Source organism: Bos mutus, chromosome 18 (genome assembly GCF_027580195.1).
Source record: "Bos mutus isolate GX-2022 chromosome 18, NWIPB_WYAK_1.1, whole genome shotgun sequence".
NCBI lineage: Eukaryota > Metazoa > Chordata > Mammalia > Artiodactyla > Bovidae > Bos > Bos mutus.
Window position 1 is genome coordinate 14,977,030 of NC_091634.1, and position 17,336 is coordinate 14,994,365.

The window sequence follows — 17,336 nt, forward strand, 5'->3', positions numbered from 1 at the left end:
ATGGTTCCCATCCGCTCCCAACACCGTCTTCACAGCTACCTACTTACCGCAGGCAACACTAGGCAGGTGGATTGGCCTGATGGCAAGGTAAACCCCAAGGAGCTTCCCCACGAGCATCCCCGGAGCTGCAGCCACACCTTCCCACCCTCACCCCCCTCGCCGTCCTCTCCCTGCTCTCGTATGGCCTGGGTAAGACTGAAGAGAAAGGCGGAACCTAACGAAACTTGGGACGGATGGTACTGGAAACTGCATGATTCAGCAGCACACTGGAAAAATCCAAACTTCTACCCTTCACGTCCCCAGGAGACGGAGAAAGACTTGGCCTAAGGAGCGCTGCATAGACGCTGGGAAATGTCGTCCCGCCTCCGCGGCCCAAACCGGAGTAGTAGTTCACTCACCGTCGTGGGTGTTGTTCCAAGTCCCCTGCCTGGAGGGACGAAATCTCCCCCCCTAACCACCCTTTCGGAGAAGGAAATGGCAACCCACTCCAGTGTTCTTGCCTGGAGAATCCCAGGGACGGCAGAGTCTGGTGGGCTGCCGTCTCTGGGGGTCGCACAGAGTCGGACACGACTGAAGCGACTTAGCAGCAGCAGCAGCAGCCACCCTTTCACGCGGGTCTCTCTGTCCCTCCCTTCTGGTCTCTCCGTACTGAAGAGCGGGAAAACCGCGAGACCCGTGGAGAAAAGAGGCAGAAGAGCGCCTGAGAGGCCAAGAAAGGGCGCCACCGAGCGGGAGAAGGAGAAGCAAACCTCGAGAGGCTTCAGGTGTGGGAAGTGGGGCGTCGGGTGGGGCAGGGCCTTTGGGTGGGCGCCAGCGCACGTCACTCACATCTCCGCGCTAGTCTGAGCTCCGCCCCCCGTGCCCGCCCCCTTGCCCAGTGGGGCTGGCGTGCTTTCCCGCCAGAATGCTGTGGCCGCCCCTGCCGGACCAAGCCAGGCGGGGGCAAGGTCCTCGCAGAGGGCCGGGCGGACGCGGAAGGGAGCGTTGGTGGGACTCATACGCGCGTCCCTCCTCCCGACCAACCTGCACAGGGACGAAGCGGGGCCACTCTCTCAAGTTCGCCCTCCAGTGGCCGCCCTGCCTGTTTGCCTGTGAGGGGTAGCGCAGAAAGAAGCCAGAGGAATGTTTGGATAATGTTGCTCTATCTCCCACCACTAGTGTTTTTATAAAAGGTTTTGCTCTGTGGCTTCATCTGGCCTGGTGGGGCTCGGGCGCAGGCATCGTACAAAGCGCGAGGAGCCCCTTTATAACCACAAAGGGAAAGCGGCCCCCGCGGCCGCTGATGCCCAGCCTCTGTCATAAAGGCCAGAGCCTCAAATGCGCATCCCCGCAGATCCGGTGACATGGCATAATAGCTAAGAACATGCCTGGACTCTGACTCTGGCTCTGCCACGTTCTAGCTGTGTGGCCGGACCAGGGCATCACCGTACCTTACTATAGGGCTGCAGTCAGCGAATGAAAATGTGGGACCTCCAGTTAAGTTTGAATTTCAGTTAAAAGACGGACAATTTTTTTTTTTTTCTCTCTCTCTCTTTTTTTTTTTAGCGCATGTCCCAAATACAGTTTATCTGAATTTCGAATTTAACTGGGAATCAAAGTATAATTGTATTTTATCTGGCAACCCTGATTTAAGGTATTATTGGAGCAGTGCATAAACAGTTCCTAAAATAGTGCCTGGCATATGTAAACATGCATTGAAGTTTATATAAAATGGCAAAGCTCCTCTAACTACATCACATCCCAACACATTAGCGTCTGTAGTCATCTGGCTGTGCTATCTGAAATGGTCACCCTTCGGAAAGCCATTCTGTCGAGCAAGTCCAGTTTACATGCCCTCTCCATCCTACTGCCATATTTTCAAAGGGCCAGATTCTCCCTGCTCCCAGTGCTCCTCAAACTCATGTGGGAATTTTGAAGTTCTTAACAGTGCTGGTGTTATGCCCACTGGACACAGTGTGTGTGGGGGGTGGGGGTTGGGAGATCTGAACCATTATGATGTTGGAGCTAGTGACACTCTTTCTATAGGAAGCTGTGACACAGTCTGTCTCTTCTAGAATTAGGGGCATGTTATCTTCTGCGGAGGATAAAGGTGTATGAGCTAGGAGTGAATAAGGAGGGGATGGGAAACCTGTGACGGATGATGTTAGTAAAAATTTACCAACTTGGAGAATGTATATTGAGGGGCATTGAGGTATCTGAGCCACTTAATGAGCCACTGAGCTCATTAAGGTATCTGATATACGTGAGAGAAGACTTTGTTCAGTCTGAGGAACCTAAAGGGAAAAAAGAAGAAACTCAAGTGGCAGAACCTAGGATTATGCACGTAAGTCTATTTGATTCTCAATGTCATTTTTCATCCCCATTCTCCCTCAATCACAACATGCCCCTTCACTTCTCTCACAATAATAGCCTCCTGAATTTTACTGTATTTTTTTCTTTTATAAAATCTCTTGAATTTCAGTATCTCACTTTATTTTTTAAAGGTTTTCATAGGGAGAAAGAGAGGGGCATTTCTTCTTGAGGCCAAGAGGGGTTAAAGTGAAATGCCTCTCACTGCAAACCTAGTGAAATGGAGTGTTAACCTAGGAAATTTTTTTTTTTTCCCCCTGCGAGGCTTTCAGTATCTTAGCTCCCCTACCAGAGATTGAACCCTGGGCCTATGCAGTGAAAGCATCAAGGCCTAACCACTGGACCACCAGGGAATTCCCTAGCCTAGGATTTGGATAGAAGTGTCAGACATGTTCCGTTTTTTTTTTTTCAGCCAGAGCTCCAAGTCTTAAATTACCAGAGAAAGCTTGAGGGAGTCTCTGAGATTGTGGGAACCAACCCTCATTTCTCTTCATATCAGCTTGATGTAGCAGCCCATCCCCTCTTTCCTGTATTTGCACTCTCCCTCCTTTATGGCATTCCCCTCCTGAATTTGTTCAGTCGCTAAGTCCTGTGTGACTCTTTGTGACCCCATGGACTGCAGCACACTAGACGTCCCTGTTCTTCACCAACTCCCGGAGTCTGCTCAAACTCATGTCCATTGAGTCGATGATGCCATCCAACCATCTCATTCTCTGTTGCCCCCTTCTTCTTCTGCCCACAATCTTTCCCAGCATTTGGGTCTTTTCCAATGAGTCGGCTCTTCTCTTAAGCTGGCCAAAGTATCAGACCTTCAGCTTCAGCATCAGTCTTTCCAATGAATATTCAGGGTTTATTTCCATTAGGGTTGATTGGTTTGATCTCCTTGCTGTCCAAGGGACTATCAAGAGTCTACTCCAACACCATTTAACCATGTTTAATTATCTCATCTAAAACAATCCTTTTTTTAAAAACAGGGTATAGTTCTCTACAATGTTCTTTTAGTTTCTTCTGTACAAAGAAGTGAATCAGCTATATATATACATATATTCCCTCCCTTTGGACTTCCTTCATCCCCCCGCCCCCTGCCCCATCCCATCCATCTACACCACCACAGAGCAGTGAGCTGAGCTCCCTGTGCTATACAGCAAGTTCCCACTGTCTGTTTTATATATGGCAGTGTACATACACCAATCCCAATTTCCCAATTCATCCCCAGACTGCCTCATGTCCACATAGCCATTCCCTACATCTAGGTCTCTATTCTTGCCCTGCAAATTGGTTCATCTGTACCATTTAGGGACTAATCATTTGGTCTTCGGGCTTCCCGAGTGGCCCAATGGTAAAAGAATGCACCTGCCAACAAAGGAAATGCAGATTTGATCCCTGGGTTGGGAAGATCCCCTGGAGGAGGAAATGGCCATCCACTCCAGTATTCTTGCCTGGGAAATCCCATGGACAGAGGACCCGGCTGGGCTGAGTCTATAGGGTCGCGAAGAGTCCGACGTGACTGAGTGACTGAGCACACAGGCATTTGGTCTTCCCATGCATGTCCTAGAGAGACATATGCAGGATTTCGGAAGGTTTAAAGTTTCCTGATGGTAGGAACTGAAGTGAGGTAGTAAGAGAGGTTGCTAGGTGGGAGAGAAGTGCTTGGAACTGTAGGAATCCCTAAGGCAGTCCCCCTTAGTACTCTAATGGCAGCCAGGAACTCTTTGCTCCGGTCCTCAACAAGTACAGAAATTCAGAGAAGGTATTTCAGGACTTTTAGAGCAATTTGACAGGAATCATATCTATTGAATTTAATAATGAAAAATCTGGAGTTAAAAAAAAATCTTTCCTTGACCCTATACACTCTTCTATTTCTCTCCCTCTCTCTCGATTTCTCCCCTCCTCCCTCTCTCCCCTTCATCTCCAAGCTTTTGAAAAGCTGCACTTAAGTTTCTTCAGTTCAGTTCAGTTCAGTCGCTCAGTCATGTCCAATTCTTTGCGACCCCATGAACCGCAGCACGCCAGGCCTCCCTGTCCATCACCAACTCCCAGAGTCCACCCAAACCCGTGTCCATCATGTCGGTGATGTCATCCAACCGTCTCATCCTCTGTCATCTCCTTCTCCTCCTGACCTCAGTCTTTCCCAGCATCAGGGTCTTCTCAGATGAATCAGCTCTCCGCATCAGGTGGCCAAAGTTTTGGAGTTTCAGCTTCAACATCAGTCCCTCCAATGAACACCCAGGACTGGTCTCCTTTAGGATGGACTGGTTGCATCTCCTTGCAGTCCCAGGGACTCTCAAGAGTCTTCTCCAACACCACAGTTCAAAAGCATCAATTCGGCCCTCAGCTTTCTTTATAGTACAACTCTCACATCCATACATGACCACCATAGCCTTAACTAGACAGACCTTTGTTGACAAAGTAATGTCTCTGCTTTTTAATATGCTGTCTAGGTTGGTCATAACTTCCTTCCAAGGAGCAAGCGTCTTTTAATTTCATGGCTGCAATCACCATCTGCAGTGATTTTGGAGCCCCCAAAAATAAAGTCAGCCACTGTTTCCCCATCTAAATGCCATGAAGTGATGGGACTGGATGCCATGATCTTAGTTTTCTGAATGTTGAGCTTTAAGCCAACTTTTTCACTCTCCTCTTTCACTTTCATCAAGAGGCTCTTTAGTTCTTCTTTACTTTCTGCCATAAGGGTGGTGTCATCTTCATATCTGAGGTTATTGATATTTCTCCCAGAAGTCTTGATTCCAACTTGTGCTTCCTCCAGCCCAGCGTTTCTTATGATGTACTCTTACTTTTCATTTACTCCTCAGCTCCCTCCAATCTGACTTCAAGAATCACTCTTCTATGATACTGTTCTCATTAAAGATGTCAGTAGCATTTGCCAAATCCACTCTTAATTCATCTCACTTGACATCTCTGTTACAGTTGATCTACCTTCATGAAACTCTCCTCCTCTGGTTTCTGGGAGAACATCCTATCTTCCTATAGTTGTTCTTTCTCAGTGTGCTTCCCCAGTTATCTGCTTATCAAGTCCGCTCTCATGCTGCATATTCCCTTGTGGGCACACTCCTCTGGGTGCCTGGCTTCAGCTCTCCCTATGGGTTGATTATTTTCATATTTGTTTCAATCCAGACATTTTTCCTGATCTCCAGACCCACATATCCAGTTGTCTTCATTTAAATATTCCATAACCATCTCAACAAATCCAAAATCAAACTGATCTTTCCCCCATACCTGCTCTTACTTCTTTAGTCCATCTGAATGCACCAAATTTCATTCACAGCCAACTCAGAAACCCAGGAACCATTATAGATTTCTCCTTTCCTGACTCTCCCCACCAACTAATTTTCAAGATCCATAGATTCTGCGTGTGTGCATGCTAAGTTCCTTCAGTCACGTCCAACTCTTTGCGACCCTATGGACTGTAGCCTGCCAGGCTCCTCTGTCCGTGGGGTTCTCCTGGCAAGAATACTGGAGTGGGTTGCCTCCAGGAGAAGCAATGCTCTCCTCCAGGGGATCTTCCTGACCCAGGGATAGAACCTTTGTCTCTTACATCTCGTGCATTGGCAGGCAGATTCTTTACCACTAGTGCCATCTGGGAAGCCCATAGTTTCTAACCCCTAATCTCCTATATTGCTCTCATAATTTGATTTTCCTTTCCCACTGCTCTAAATCAGATAATATATTATAAACTTGTTTTGAAGTATTTTTCTAACAACTACTCAAGATAAAAATTGAACTCCTGGGACTTCGGTGGTCCAGTGGTTAAGAATCTACCTGCCAGTGTAGGGGACACAGATTTGGTCCCTGCTTCAGGAAGGTCCCACATGCAGTGGAACAACAAAGCCTGCGTGCTGCAACTACTGACCCTGAGCTCTGCAGCCCGTGCTCTGCAACAAGAGAAGCCACTGCAGTGAGAAGCCCACCCACCTCAGTGAAGAGTAGCCTTCACTCACCCCAACTAGAGAAAGCCTGGGTGTAGTAAGGAAGACCCAGCAGTCAAAAATGAATAAATTAAAAATTGAACTCCTTAGTTCGGCGCTTACTGTTGACTCCCACCCACCTAGCCACTTTTTTTTTTTCCTTCTATTGCCCTCTTGAACTTTGTGCTGTAAGAATATTTAACTTCTGGGACTTCCTTGGTAGTCCAGTGGTTAAGAACTGCCTGCCAGTGCAGGCGACATGGGTTCGATCCCTGGTCTGGGAACTAAGATCCCATATGCCATGGGCGACTAAGTCTGTGGGCCGCAACTACTGAGTCCACTCACTGTAGAGCCTGTGCTGTGCAACAAGAGGAGCCAGTGCAATGAGAAGCCCACACACCACAGCTAGAGAGTAGCCCCTGCTCGCTGCAACCAGAAAAAGCCTGCATGCGGCAATGAAGACCCAGTGCAGCCCCCCCAAAATACACAATAAAATACATTTTAAAAATTAAAAAAAAAAGAGTAACTACTATGCAGTTTTGGGCACAAATCATACTTTCAGTGTTTGTGCCATACTCTCCTCCTGGAATGCATTATCTGCATGAGCAGCCCCCCTCATGCTCCTCTTGTGCTGAGAACCTATGTTTTCCCCCTAGAATCTTCTGTGGCATAGCATACAGCTTCACATGCTCCATTACAGCAATTACTGAATTTTAACCACTTAAGTTCCTTGAGGACAGTGACTGCTTTTGACCTTAGGATAACCAGTGGATAGCAAAGTACATGTTATAAAGTAGAATGTCAATAAATAGTTGTTGATTATTTTGGAACTAGCTTTTTTTTTTTTGGCTGATCAGTGCATGGCTTTCGGGATCTTAGTCCTTGACCAAGGACTGAACCCAGACCACGGCAATGAAAGTGCCAAGTCCTAACTACAGGACTGCCAGGGAATTCCTTGTTTACAATTTAGATAAGCTGCAGGAAAGTATAAATAATAGAGCCAATACTCATAACCCCACAGCTCAGAATTTCACATTTGAAATTCATTATCATTAGTTTTTCGTGTCATTATCCAGTGTCCAGATGCTTTCATCCAGATATATAATATTTTAGAATAATACAGTATTTTCAAGTTTCATTCATTTTGCAGCATATACCAGTACTCTCCTTCATGTGGATGAAAAAAAGAATTTAATTCATTCACCAGTGGTGGACATTTAGATTGTTTATACTTTGGGGCTATTATGAATAATGCTACTATGAACACTTCTATACACGTTTTTAAATGAAGATTTTTTAAAATCTTTTTTCAATTGGAGGAAAATTGCTTAACAGTTGTATTGGTTTCTGTCATACAAAAAGCAAATCAGTCATGAAGATATTTTAAAAAATGTTTTTAGAGCACTTTCAGTTTTATAACAAAATTGGGAGGGAAGTACAGAGATTTTGCATATACTCCCTGCCTGCACATATGCATTACCTCTCCCTCAGTGTCATCACTCACCAGCATGGTACTTTTTCATCAAGGATGAACCTACACTGATACAGTATAATCATCCAAGTCCATGCCTTATCACTCTTGGTGTGAATTTTACAAGTTTGGGCAAAAGTGTATATATAAATATATTTGGCATCACCGACCTGATGGACATGAGTTTGAGCAGGCTCTGGGAGTTGGTGATGGACAGGGAAGCCTGGCGTGCTATAGTCCATGGGGTCGCAAAGAGTCAGCACGACTGAGCGACTCAACTGAACTGATAATGATATATATCCATCACTTTAATATCATAGAGTATTTTTAAAAAATATTTATCTATTAGGGCTTCTCTGATAGCTCAGTTGGTAAAGAATCCGCCTGCAATGCAGGAGACCCCATTTTGATTCCTGGGTCAGGAAGATCCACCAGAGAAGGGATAGGCTATCCACTCCAGTACTCTTGGGCTTCCCTTGTGGCTCACTTGGTAAAGAACCCACTTGCAATGTGGGCAGACCTGGGTTCAATCTCTGGGTTGGGAAGAGAAAAGGATACCCATTCCAGTATTCTAGCCTGGAGAATTCACACAGAGTCAGATATGACTGAGCAAATTTCACTTTTCACTTTCTTTCATTTATTTACTTGGCTGCTCTGGGGCTTAGTTGTGGGATCTTTAGTTGTGGCATGTGGGATGTAGCTCTCTGATCAGGGATCAAACCTGGGCCCCCTAAATTGGGAGATTAGAGTCTTAGCCACTGGACTACTAGGGAAGCCCCATCACAGAGTGTTTTTAATGCCATAAAAATCGTCTCTGAGAGACTTCCCTGGTGGTTCAGTGGTTAAGACTTCGCCTTCCAGTGTAAGGGGTATGGGTTCAAGCCCTGGTCAGGGAGCTAAGATCCCATATGCCTCATGGCCAAAACAAAATAAAAAACCGGAAGAAAAATTCTCTCTGCTCTGCCTATTCATCTCTGAATTCATCCCATCCAACCCTGACAACTAATTTTTTTATTGTTTTACCTTTCCAAGAATGTCATATAGTTGGAATTATACAGTATGTCACCTTTTCAGATTGGCTTCCTTCACTTAATAATAAGCATTTAATGTTCCTCCATGTCCTCTCATGTCTTAATAGCTCACTTCTTTTTAGAACTGAATAATGTTCCATTGTCTAGAGGTACTGCAATTTATTTATTCACTTACCTATCAAGGATGGCCTTCCAAGTTTTGACAATTTGATTCCAATTTCTCCACATCCTTGCCAACCCTTGTTACTTTCCATTTTTAAAAAGTATAGCCATTGTAGTGGATATTTGGTGGTATCTTGTTGTTTTGATCTGCATTTCTTTAAAGACTCATGATGTTAAGCATCTTTTCTTGTGGGTATTAGCCACTTGCATTTCTTGTTTGGGGAAATGTCATTTCAAATCCTTAGCCTATTTTTAATTTGGGTTATTTGTCTTTTTATTCAATTCTAACTGTTCTTTATATATTCTAGATATTATATCGTCACTATATATATGACTTGCAATTATTTCCTCCCATTCTGTGGATTGTCTTTTATTTTTTTGATAGTGTCCTGTCCACTGAGTCGGTGATGCCATCCAACCATCTCATCCTCTGTCTTCCCCTTCTCCTTCTGCCCTCAATCTTTCCCAGCATCAGGGTCTTTTCCAGCGAGTTGGCTCCTTGCATCAGGTAGCCAAAGTACTGGAGCTTCACCTCTAGCATCAGTCCTTGCAGTGAATATCCAGGGTCGCTTTTCTTTAGGATTGACTGGTTTGATCTCCTTGCTGTCCAAGAGATTTTCATGAGTCTTCTCCAACACCACAGTTCAAAAGCATCAATTCTTCAGCACTCAGCCTACTTTATGGTCCAACTCTCACATCCATACATGACTACTGGAAAAACCATAGCTTTGACTATATGGACTTTTGTCAGCAAAATGATGTCTCTTTTTAATATGCTGTCTAGGTTGGTTGTAGCTTTTCTTCCAAGGAGCAAGCCTCCCTTCCACTAGGAAGCTTGCACAAGCTCTTATCCTCATCCATCAGAGATAAAACAGAAGAAGCAAGTACTACAATCCCACAGCCTCCAGAATGAAAACCACAGAAAGCTAACCAAAATGATCACATGGATCACAATGAAGCTATAAGCTATAAGCTATGCCGTGCAGGGCCACCCAAGAAGGACGGGTCATGGTGGAGAATTCTGACAAAACGTGGTCCACTGGAAAAGGGAATGGCAAACCACTCCAGTATTCTTGCCTCAAGAACCCATGAACAGTTCATTTTGTAGCTTTGGATTAATATTATACTCATTCTTTTCTTCTTGCACATCATTGTCTGAGTTTTCTCGGACTAGTTCTTTGCAAGAGGTTCCTGGGTATGTTGAAAGAGTTAGAGTTCCAAGTCAGCCGGTTTTCATAACATTAGAGCTTACTTCTTGGGAGTTGCCTGGTGGCCTAGTGGTTAAGATTTAAGGCTTCTACTGCTGTGGCCTGGGTTCAATCCCTGGTCACACATGCATGCATGCTTGTTAAGTTGCTTCAGTCATTTCCGGCTTTTTGAGAACCCATGGACTGTAGCCCACCAGGCTCCTCTGTGGGATTCTCCAGGCAAGAATACTTGAGTGGGTTGCACTGCCCTCCTCCAGGAGATCTTTCCAACCCTGGGATCAAACCCGAGTCTCTTACGTCTCCTTCATTGCAGGTGGATTCTTTACCACTGAACCACCAGGAAAACCCCCACAGCACAGCCAGAACAAGCAAAAACTAAACAAAAACTAAAGCTCCCTTCTTGTCTCCCATTATAAACATGACTTTTATAAAGGATTGAGCAGCCCTCCTTCCTCTGTTTCCCAGTTTCTTGCAGCCATAGTTACAAGTAGGAGGACCCTAGTGATGAGACCCTCACCTTTGGGATATGTAATTTTCCTCATATTTTTTACAGCTGCCTCTGCTTGTCCCCCTTTATGCTCAAGTGTTCCTCCATAGTTATTATTTTTTAATTAATTGATTATTTATTTTTGGCTTCCCTGGATCTTCGTTTTTTCCCTCAGGCTTTTTCTAGTTGCGGTGAGAGGGAGCTGTTCTCTAGTTGCAGTCGGTGGGCTTCTCACTGCAGTGGCTTCTCCTTTGCAAGGCACAGGCTGTAGGGCTTTGGGGCTCAGTAGCTGTGGTGCACAGGCTTAGCTGCTCTATGGCATGTGAGATCTTCCAGGATCAGGGGTCGAACCCCTCTTCCCTGTGTTGGTAGGCGGATTCTTAACCACTAGGGAAGCCTTTTTTTCCCATAGTTTCTTGTTTCCAGTTCCTATTTCATAATTGCCCCTAATTTCAGCTGCTTTTCTCAGTCCTTACGTGTAACTTATTCTCTTCCAATTATACTCATCTCCTGGTTTTGCTGAATGTGGAGTTTGCAAAGATCTTTTCATTCTTTTTCTTGTTTTTAAACAATTTTCAGAATAGAAGACCATGGTAATAATGATACTTTAAAGTTTTTATGTTTTTAAATATTAGATTTGCTTCTTACTAACAGCAAGAAACTATACTTTATTAATTTAAAAATTAATACTTTAATTTTATAGTATAAAGAAACTATACTTTATTCATTTAAAAAAATCTAATCTGAAAGTTTGTCTTTTAAAAAATTTATTTATTTTTAATTGGAAGATAGTTGCCTTACAATGTTGTGTTGATTTCTGCCATATATCAAAATGAATCAGCCATAGGTATACACATGTCCCCTCCCTCTTGAACCTCCCTCCCACCTTCCACTCCATCCCACCCTTCTAGATTATCACAGAACATGGGGTTGAGTTCCCTGTGTCATACAGCAAAAAAAAAAAAAAAGAAAAAAAGAAAGAAAGAAAGAAAAAGAAATCTGTTTTACATATGATAATGTAAAGGTTTCCAAGCTACTCTCTCCATTCATCCCACCCTCTCCTTCCCCCGCTGTGTCTGCAAGTCTGTTCTCCACATCTGTATCTCCACTGCTTCCTTACAAACAGGCTCATCAGTACCATTTTTCTAGATTTCATATATATGCATTAATATACAATATTTGTTTGAAAATTTGTCTTTCACCTAAAGAGTTTAGTCTGTACTTATTATGATGATAACATGTTTAGATTTGTTTCTATCACCTTATTTCTATTTCAGTTCAGTTCAGTTGCTCAGTCGTGTCTGACTCTTCGCGACCCCATGAATCGCAGCACGCCAGGCCTCCCTGTCCATCACCAACTCCCGGAGTTCACTCAGACTCACGTCCATTGAGTCAGTGATGCCATCCAGCCATCTCATCCTCTGTCGTCCCCTTCTCCTCCTGCCCCCAATCCCTTCCAGCATCAGAGTCTTTTCCAATGAGTCAACTCTTTGCATGAGGTGGCCAAAGTACATGACCTCTTTTTTCCTTCTTATGTTTTGTCTTATATTTTCCCGATTGGATTGATTTATATATTTTTTATTTCCTATCCCCTTGCCCCTGGTTAAATCATACAGTGTATTTGCTTCTTTGTTTTTGGTGGTTTCCTTAGATTTTTTAATATACACCTATAATATAATAGGGCTTCCCTGGTGGCTCAGAGGTTAAAGCGTCTGCCTCCAATGAGGGAGACCTGGGTTTGATCCCTGGGTCGGGAAGATCCCCTGGAGAAGGAAATGGCAACCAACTCCAGTATTCTTGCCTGGAGAATCCCATGGACGGAGCAGCCTGGTGGGCTACAGTCCACAGGGTCACAAAGAGTCGGACACGACTAAGCAACTTCACTTTTTATAACATAATATTAAATATGGCTTTCAATGTTCTGGGAATTTCATTTGAGAACAGCAGATGTCAGATAACCTATGCAGAGCATGCTAAGACCTTGTAAAGGAGATTTTTGTTACCCCTGTAGCTCATTACCCTCTCAGGTGCATATTTTAAATAATTTCTTCAGAAAGAATTATTCGTATGCTCTGTGGTATTTCTCCTTCCTTCTCTTCTTAGGGAGATAATGTGTCAGAGAATTATTTTGAAAGCTTGATGATACCCATTCAGTTATCTCCTGAATATGGAGGTGTGTACATTCTCAACTCATGCATGGAAAAAAGATTTAAAGGTGTGTAAGCTTTCATGAAGCTGGTCATAAGCCAGCTCTGTCTGTGGAAGTATCATTCTCCAAGGTAATGGAGGAGTCTCAGTTCTGGGTCCCTAGCTCTCTTCTCTATTTATGTATCTATTTAGTTTTGTCTGTGCTGGGTCTTTGTTGCTGCACACTGGCTTTCTCCAATCATGGTGAATGGGGACTACTCTTCATTGAGGCATACAGGCTTCTCACTGTGATGACTTCTCTTATTGCAGAGCATGGGCTCTAGGCACACGGGCTTCAGTAGTTGCATCTTGTGGGCTTTGTTGTGGGATCTTCCTGAACCAGGGATTGAACCTGTGTCCCCTACCTAGGGCAGGCAGATTCTTAACCACTGGACCACCAGCGGAGCCCCGGGTCCCTCTCTCTCATGGCCCAAGTCCTCTCTCCTCTCTTAGCTGAGGCAGTACTACCCTAATTCCCAGCCATTAGGGTCAGTTTGAGGCTCTGAAAACTACACCTCTTCAGGACCATCACAGAAGCAGTTTGCACTTATTGTGTCTTTCTCTCTAACCCTTTCTTCACTTCTGGCTCCTGGAATTGAGCTACTTGTTATTCTACCCAGAATCTCTAAGGAGTTTGTAGTGGGAGACTTTCAGCTTATTTTAGTCTGGCATCTTGTTCAGTGTCTGCCTTCTGTGTTAGATAGTAAACTCCATGCAGGCAGATAAACATTCTTGTTCACTGCTTTGTCTCTAGCTCTCAGTACAGAGCCTGGCATATAATGAACACTGAGTGAATCTATGTTGAGCAGATGAGTGACTTTCACATACATGAAGGCTTCAGTTGGGATGAGGATAGACACAGTTGTGTCTACAAAGTTATGTGTTAAGAAATGAGCATGCCAGTGATGAGAGTTACAGGAGGGCTGGAAAGCCGGGCTCTTGCGTTGTTTTACCTGTGCTACAACGGACTCAAGCTCACCTAACAGCTTGCTTTTGCTACATTTTTTCCTATTGTAGATTTCATAAAAACCCCTCCTGCATTCCTATCTTTTTTTAGAAACCATATTTAGGTATAATTTGCATGCACTATAGTATATGCATTTAAGTGTATGTTTTGGTGAGTTTTGACAAATTTATATACCCATGTGACAACTACCAAAGTCATGATATAGAACATTTCCATCACTGCAAGATGTTCCCTTTTACCCCTGCCTAGGCAATCCCCCAAATTCTTAGCCCCAAGTAGTCACTCATCTGCTCTCTGTCCCTATAGGTTCAATGATTCCTTTCTAGAATTTCATATAATAGATGGAATCAAATAGTACATGTTCTATAACGTTTTTGGGACTCATCCATGTTGCAAGCATCAGTAGTTCACTGACCCCTATTTGGTTGTTTTTTTTTTTTTTGGCTTCACTGGGTCTTCACTGCTGCACTCAGGCTTTCTCTAGTTGAAGCAAGCAAGGGCTATTCTTCTTGCAGTGTGCGGGCTTTTCATCGCAGCAGCTTCTCCTTGTGGAACGTGGGCTCAATAGTTATGGCGCATGGGCTTTGTTGCACCTCGGCATGTGAAATCTTCTTGGAGCACGGATGGAATCTGTGTCCCCTGCATTGGCAGGCAGATTCTTATCCACTGTACCACCAGGGAAGTCCTGGCCCCCATCTTTCTCAAATAAGAGCTTTCTCTCCTGTTTCTAAAGGACTAATTTGCTTCTGCCCTTCTCTAAGTTTCCCTGTTGCTCTTCCCTGTTTCCTTATTTTCCAGTCTCACATCAGACATTGTAATTCAGTCACTTTTGTTTCCACAGATTCTATAATCCAAGATGTCTTTTAAGTGCTGGGATATCACAAGAACATCAACATCACCCAGACTTATTCCTGAGTGGAAGGACTTGAAACCCCTCTTAAAGAGCATCCTGAAGGATAAACAGGTGACATGTATGACGTGCACGGTGGGCTTGGACTAATTATCCCTGCCAGGGCAGCCTGTGGCAGGAGCAACACGTGAGCCACTTTGGAAGGGCCCTCTCACAGCCCTAAACAACTCCCAAGTCTAGATTAATATGATAACATTAGTTATAATTAGAACATGTGCTGCAAAAACTAAATGAAAACCAGAAAATGGCCTTAAATGGATTAAACAAGCAGGAGGCATCTTTGTCTTACATGGTGTCAAAGACTCATGTTCCTTTTTACTCCTTTTTTTACCTCTTTAGTGTTCAGCTTACTATCATAAAGGTACAAGATAGTTGCCACACTTCCAGCTTTAAATTAAAAGTAGGCAGAAGAGAGAAGGTCAGAGAGCACAGGGTTGTGCCAGCCTTGACGCACCGTGCTGCCACTCTGTGGTCACTGTTGTTCAGTTGCTCAGTCATGTCCGACTCTTTGTGACCCCGTGGACTGTGTAGCAGACCAGGCTTCCCTGTCCTTCACCGTCTTCTGGGGTTTGCTCAAACTCACGTCCATTGAGCCAGTGACGCTATCTTACCATCTCATCCTCTGTCGCCCATTTCTCCTTTTGCCTCAATCTTTCCCAGCATCAGGGTCTTTTCCAATGAGTCAGCTCTTCACACCAGGTGGCTGAAGTATTCAGCTGAAGTATATCAGTGTCAATACCACTCTCCAGAATTTCTGAGTACATGATCACCTTAATCAAGTTCCAAGTTTTATCGGGATGGAAGGACGAGGAAGAGCAAGGAATGGGGATTGACACAGAGTAGGTAACAGTAGTGCCAGGTACAGATATACTGCTTGGGCTTAAGATATCCTTTTCTTTTAGAGTTCTTCTGTAGCTGAGCATTGACAGTGCTGAATGAGTGAGTAAATTATTTGTACACAAAGTCTGGAAAGGAGGAGAGGAATGGTGATTAACTAAGGCATAAAGGGTGTGTAAATGAGATTTCTGGTTCAATGAAGAGGGAAGATCATGATCAGACACCATGATCCTCTCAACTCTGTGGCTGTCCCTGAATCATGCTTGAAGTTCTCCAGCTCTCTGTATTCTCTCAGAACATACAACAATCTGACAATGAAAATTTTAGGGAGGACAGAGATTCTGAGTTGTGGATAATGGCTTCAGCACAGTTTCAAAGCCTCTGTGGATGTAGGCAGCAGGCGTGATGGGAATTTTGAGTAAAGAAGTATTAATACTTGGAGTACAAAATGAAGCAGGGCAAAGGCTAACAGAGTTCTCCCAAGAGAATGCACTGGTCATAGCAAACACCCTCTTCCAACAACACAAGAGTTGAATCTACCCATGGACTTGACCAGACGGTCAACACCAAAATCAGATTGATTACATTCTTTGCAGCCAAAAATGAAGAAGCTGTATACAGTCAGCAAAAACAAGACTGGGAGCAGACTATGGCTCAGATCATGAACTCCTCATTGCAAAATTCAGACTTAAATTGAAGAAAGTAGGGAAAACCATTAGATCATTCAGGTATGACCTAAATCAAATCCCTTACAATTATACAGTGGAAGTGATGAATAGATTCAAGGGATTAGATCTGATAGACAGAGTGCCTGAAGAACTATGGACAGAGGTTTGTGACACTGTACCATCCCCAAGAAAAAGAAATGCAAAAAGGCAAAACGGTTGTCTGAGGAGGCCTTAAAAATAGCTGAGAAAAGAAGAGAAGCTAAAGGCAAAGAGAAAAGGAAGGATATACCCATCTGAATGCAGAGTTCCAAAGACTAGCAAGGAGAGGTAAGAAAGCCTTCTTAGTGATCAATGCAAAGAAATAGAGGAAAACAATTGAATGGGAAAGACTAGAAATCTCTTCAAGAAAATTAGAGATACCAAGGGAATATTTCATGCAAATTTGGGCACAATAAAGGACAGAAACAGTATGGACCTAACAGAAGCAGAAGATATTAAGAAGAGGTGGCAAGAATACACAGAAGAACTATGCAAAAAAAAAAAAAAAAAGATCTTAATGACCCAGATAACCATGATAATCACTCATCTAGAGCCAGACATTCTGGAATGCGAAGTCAAGTGAGCCTTAGGAAGCATCATTATGAACAAAGCTAGTGGAGATGATGGAATTCCGGCTGAGCTATTTCAAATCCTAAACGATGATGCTGTTAAAGTGTTGCACTCAGTATGGCAGCAAATTTGGAAAACTCAGCAGTGGCCACAGGACTGGAAAAGGTCAGTTTTCATTCCAAACTACTGCACAATTGCACTCATTTCACACGCTAGCAAAGTAATGCTCAAAATTCTCTAAGCCAGGCGTCAACGGTACATGAACTGAAAACTTCCAGATGTTCAAGCTGGATTTAGAAAAGGCAGAGGAACCAGAGATCAAATTGCCAACATCAGCTGGATTATAGAAAAAGCAAGAGAGTTCCAGAAAAATATCTACTTCTGCTTTATTGACTATGCCAAAGCCTTTGACTGTGTGGATCACAACAAACTGTAGGAAATTCTTCAAGAGATGGGAATACCAGACCGCCTTCCCTACCTCCTGAGAAATCTGTATGCAGTCAAGAAGCAACAGTTAGAACTGGACA

At 43.9% G+C, this 17,336-nt stretch overlaps 1 protein-coding gene across 1 annotated transcript in view; it reads left to right on the forward strand.

The window, feature by feature from the left end:
* Positions 1–17,336, forward strand: part of LOC138991651 (WD repeat-containing protein 87-like) — a 26,343-nt gene continuing 9,007 nt past the window's right edge. The window contains exons 1-3 of the mRNA XM_070386743.1: positions 1–189; positions 655–764; positions 879–1,056. Coding sequence (XP_070242844.1) covers positions 1–189; positions 655–764; positions 879–1,056 — 477 coding nt within the window. The remainder of the gene's footprint in view (positions 190–654; positions 765–878; positions 1,057–17,336) is intronic.